Source organism: Eulemur rufifrons, chromosome 6, assembly GCF_041146395.1.
Source record: "Eulemur rufifrons isolate Redbay chromosome 6, OSU_ERuf_1, whole genome shotgun sequence".
Classification (NCBI taxonomy): domain Eukaryota; kingdom Metazoa; phylum Chordata; class Mammalia; order Primates; family Lemuridae; genus Eulemur; species Eulemur rufifrons.
In genome coordinates this window covers 36745135-36749509 of record NC_090988.1, presented here as the reverse complement: position 1 = coordinate 36749509, position 4375 = coordinate 36745135, and the positions used below count along the sequence as shown (strand labels likewise).

Below are 4375 nucleotides of genomic sequence, written 5' to 3'. Positions count from 1 at the left end.
CAAAAGGTGATGCAGAGACAAGACACTAAGGCACTCAAGTGTGCAGCCTCTGTAAACCGGCCAGAACCAGTCGGTGCTCTTATCAAGAGAAGGTTACTGAAATTAGTCTCTCCTCCAAAGCTGTAGTTACGGCTTGTGGAACAGGTAGGTCAGCCTCTGGTGATCAGTGGGTGCAACTGTTTTAATATTGCTCATTTCAAGGCCAGTGCACGTTTAGCTGTTAGAGAAAAAAAGCCCTGTGGCAGTTAGAACAGAGTTTAGTCTTTAAGTGTTGGGATGCATGACTTAATCCTTGCCTGGCATGGCCTTAGGTCCTGTTTATAATTTGGTATCTTATTGTCACAAGAGTCCATTCCATCAGTCTTATGATCTCTGTTTTAACACGAATGCTGGTCAGTGGCTGTGTCTAAACCACAAAGGGAAGGAGTATAATGCCTCTGACCTCCTGCATCATCAAGGCCAGAAACTCAGTTTTTAAGGTTTTTCTGGTGTCCCCTTAGTCCAAAAAGGGTCCATTCAGTTGGTTGGGGGGCTTACGATTTTATTTTTAGTTCTCACTATGATGCCTTATTTAACTGAAGTGGAAGAGGAATGTGTATAAATGTATAGATTTTTCAATTGCATAAAAAGAAAAGCCAATACATTTTTTCCCTTTATTTGGTTGAAACAAATTATTTGTGCATCTATAGCTTTTTCCTTTAATTAAAAATAACAGTGGAAAATCACTGACATTTCTCATTTCAAATTTTTAAAATAAAACATTTAAATTTTCATTTTTCAAATTAAAAAAAAAAAAAACCAGAAACATTACAAAAGGCTTTAGTGTGTAGGAGGAAATGTCACCAGATTGATGAACCTAACCAGAGCACCTAAGGCTCTCCATCAGCTCTCAGGGTGAGGCCGTGGGCCAGCAGGCAGTGCTACTTGAAACCACTTTTATGGTAGCTTTTACACCCTGTACTTGATTTTAATGAAAACATTCTTAACAATAAATCCAAATGGCACACCCAAGTTTATTTCTCGTAAGTATAACATATAAAACACCTGGCAGGTTGGCCCCCTTCCCAGCAATGTCTGTATCTCCCCTAACATCCTGTAACTTATATCACACTAACCTGGGACCTCATCCATGCACAGCTGAGATCTTCTAAAAATTCTCTCAAAACTGCCTCTTCTTTTTAGGTCAGCAGCCACCCACTCCTCAGCCTATCTGTAACTGCTGAAAAAAAAGTTGAATATCATAAATGAACAGCAAACCCAGAAATTCAAAATCAAGCTGTAGGTAAAAAATTTCTCAAGTGACTGTATATGTGGATGCTTCGAGTGTTGCCTCATTGATAAACCTGAAGAGGCCAGTGTGATACTCAGTCTCTATACCCTAATCTTGGGTGCTATATTTATCTTAGTCATCATTTTCTAACCCAGAGTATTTTGCATAGCCTTCATGAGTGCAGAAATTGTTTCTTAAGTGCTTAGTAAAATTAATAGTGATGTTCATTCATCTCACTAAATAGGCAGTAAATTCCTTCAAGACAAGGGCCTCAGGCACCACATCTTTATCTTTGGTTTATGAGTCCTGGGCGCCTTAGTACAAGGAATGCTACGAGGCAGCAGTCGGAAATATTCCGCAGGGAGCAAAGGAAAGAACGTGTTAATTACCATCGCTCAGAAAACATTTTGTTCCTCTCTACCCTCTGCTGGGGCTGTAGGCAAAGGGAATGTTCTTATGACTACTCACACTGAAAACTTAGTTTCACACAATGCACAACCTCCGTCGGCCACGCCGCGGTGGGATGATTCCACAACTGGCGGGTATCGGCGGGCCACGGGGTCCCGGGCAGCGACGTGGTGGCCGCGCCCCTGCTCGCACGTTCCCGCGGCCTCTCGGACTGCCTCCCTGCGGCGGGCGTCGCTGCCGGGTAGCAGGGCGGTGCGGCCGGAAGCAGACTCGGATCCTCGGTCATGCGGGGCGGCTCTGCCAGGCCTCTGGTTCGCCCTCCGTCCGTGCCTGCGCCTGCTCTCGCGCGGCAGCGGCTTTTGGAGGGTCCCGAGTACCCCTGCGCGCGCCCAGGGATGAACTTGGCCTTCATTCTGTAAGGAGAAGGATCGGGCCACCGTGAGCTACAGCCGGGCGCGGGGCGCGCGCGGAGATGCCTCGGACTCCTTGAGACGGGATCCTGAGTAGCGGATGAGGCGCTTGTGGGGCGCGGCCGGGGAGCCTGGGAGCACCGGCGGGGGTGGGGAGCGGGTGGGGACGCAGCAAGAAACGCCCGGGGCCGGGCCGCGCTGGCCCGGGGCATCGCGGAAGGGAGGGGCGGGCGGCGCCCGGCTGGGCTGCCTGGCCGGCTCACCTCGCTCTGGCGGCGCGCCCCGCCCGGGACTCAGGAGGAGGGGAGCCGGCCCGCGGCCTTGGGATTCCGAGACCGCCCCCTCCCGCTCCCGGGCCTGCGGCGAGTGGCAGAGACGGCTGGAGCCGCAGCAGCAGCATGAAAGCCGGTGCCGTTCCTCCACGCCTGCGGACGCGCGGCGAGCGGCGGCGGTGGCTCTGCCTGCGCGCGCCATGGGGGCGCCGTGGGGCTCGGTGGCGGGCTGGCGGCGCGGGCGGCGCAGGAGCCGGGGGCTGCCGTGGACCGCCTCGGCGCTGGCGGCTGCCGGCCTGTTGTGTACCGCGCTGACCGCCTACGTCTGCTGGGAGCAGCTGCCGCCGCTGCCCTGGGGATCCCCCGCCCCGTCGCGGCCGGTGGGCGTGCTGCTGTGGTGGGAGCCCTTTGGGGGGCACGGCGGTGCCACGAGGCAGCCCCCCGACTGCCAGCTGCGCTTCAACATCAGTGGCTGCCGCCTGCTCACCGACCGCGCGGCCTATGGAGAGGCTCAGGCTGTGCTCTTCCACCACCGTGACCTCGTGAAGGGACCACCCGACTGGCCCCCGCCCTGGGGTGCCCAGGTGCGCATCGCAGAGGAGCTGGAGCTGCGCGTTTTAGACGACGAGGAGGTAGCGGTGGCGGAGGCGAAAGCCCTGGCGGCCTCGGGCCCCAGACCCCCGGGCCAACGCTGGGTGTGGATGAACTTTGAGTCGCCCTCCCACTCCCCGGGACTGCACAACCTGGCAGGTGACCTCTTCAACTGGACGCTCTCCTACCGGGCCGATTCGGATGTCTTCGTGCCTTATGGCTACCTCTACACCAGGAGCCACCCCGGCGACCAGCCCTTAGGCCTGGTCCCACCGCTGGCCCGGAAACGCGGGCTGGTGGCCTGGGTGGTGAGCCACTGGGACGAGCGCCAGGCCCGGGTCCGCTACTACCACCAGCTGAGCCAGCACATATCCGTGGACGTGTTCGGCCGGGGCGGGCCAGGGCAGCCGGTGCCTGACAGCGGGCTCCTGCACACAGTGGCCCGCTACAAATTCTACCTGGCTTTTGAGAACTCGCAGCACCTGGATTACATCACGGAAAAGCTCTGGCGCAACTCGTTGCTCGCCGGGGCGGTGCCGGTGGTGTTGGGCCCAGACCGTGCCAACTACGAGCGCTTCGTGCCCCGCAGCGCCTTCATCCACGTGGACGACTTCCCTAGTGCCGCTTCCCTGGCTGCCTATCTGCTCTTCCTGGACCGCAACCCGGCGGTCTATCGCCGCTACTTCAGCTGGCGCCGGAGCTACGCCGTGCACATCACCTCCTTCTGGGACGAGCCTTGGTGCCGGGCCTGCCAGGCCGTGCAGATGGCTGGGGACCGGCCCAAGAGCATACGCAACCTGGCCAGCTGGTTTGAACGGTGAAGCCGCCCTTCTCCGGCAGTGACCCAGGGAGGCCAAGATGTGGGCTTTTTTTTTTTTTTTTCTGTGCATCTCCTTGACTGCCAAATAATGGGACAAAGTTCTCCAAACACCCATTTTTGCTCTATAGGAAAAAAATGATTTACCAGTTAATATTATTCAGTTTTGCACGACAAGCAGTTGGGTTCCCTCTGCTGTTGATGGCCGTCAGTGTTAAGGGGTGAAGAACCGGGCCCTTCCGCACCTTGTACCCAGTGCGAAGATGAAGAACTAGCTTACCTACAAAAAGCCATTGAGGCAGTTTCTTTGCATTTCCTTGTCTGCCACAGGTCGTATTTGTGGCCTGCGCAGCCTCCAAATCTCAAACACACTGCTCCTCGGCTCACATTTCCCTGGACCAAGGTGAAGCAAACCCTGGTGTTAGAAAGAGCCTTGTTGCCCGCCAGTAGTTGAAGGACTGTGCCCACAAATGGGTCTTTTTCTGTTTGGATTTCTCAAAGCCTTGGCTCCTGAGAAAGGTGAGGAGGGTGGTCCAAAAAGCCATTGACTTCCTTAACAAGTACAGTTTGTTCCCCAGCCCTGTGAAGGGAAACAAGATGCTGGATT

At 55.4% G+C, this 4375-nt stretch overlaps 1 protein-coding gene across 1 annotated transcript; it reads left to right on the top strand.

Moving 5' to 3' along the window:
• The first annotated feature begins 2188 nt into the window (after positions 1-2188).
• On the top strand, positions 2189-3772 carry FUT4 (fucosyltransferase 4). The gene is given in 3 exon segments (XM_069469053.1): positions 2189-2277; positions 2279-2388; positions 2391-3772. Coding segments are annotated over 3 exon segments (1581 nt in total).
• The last annotated feature ends 603 nt before the right edge of the window (positions 3773-4375 follow it).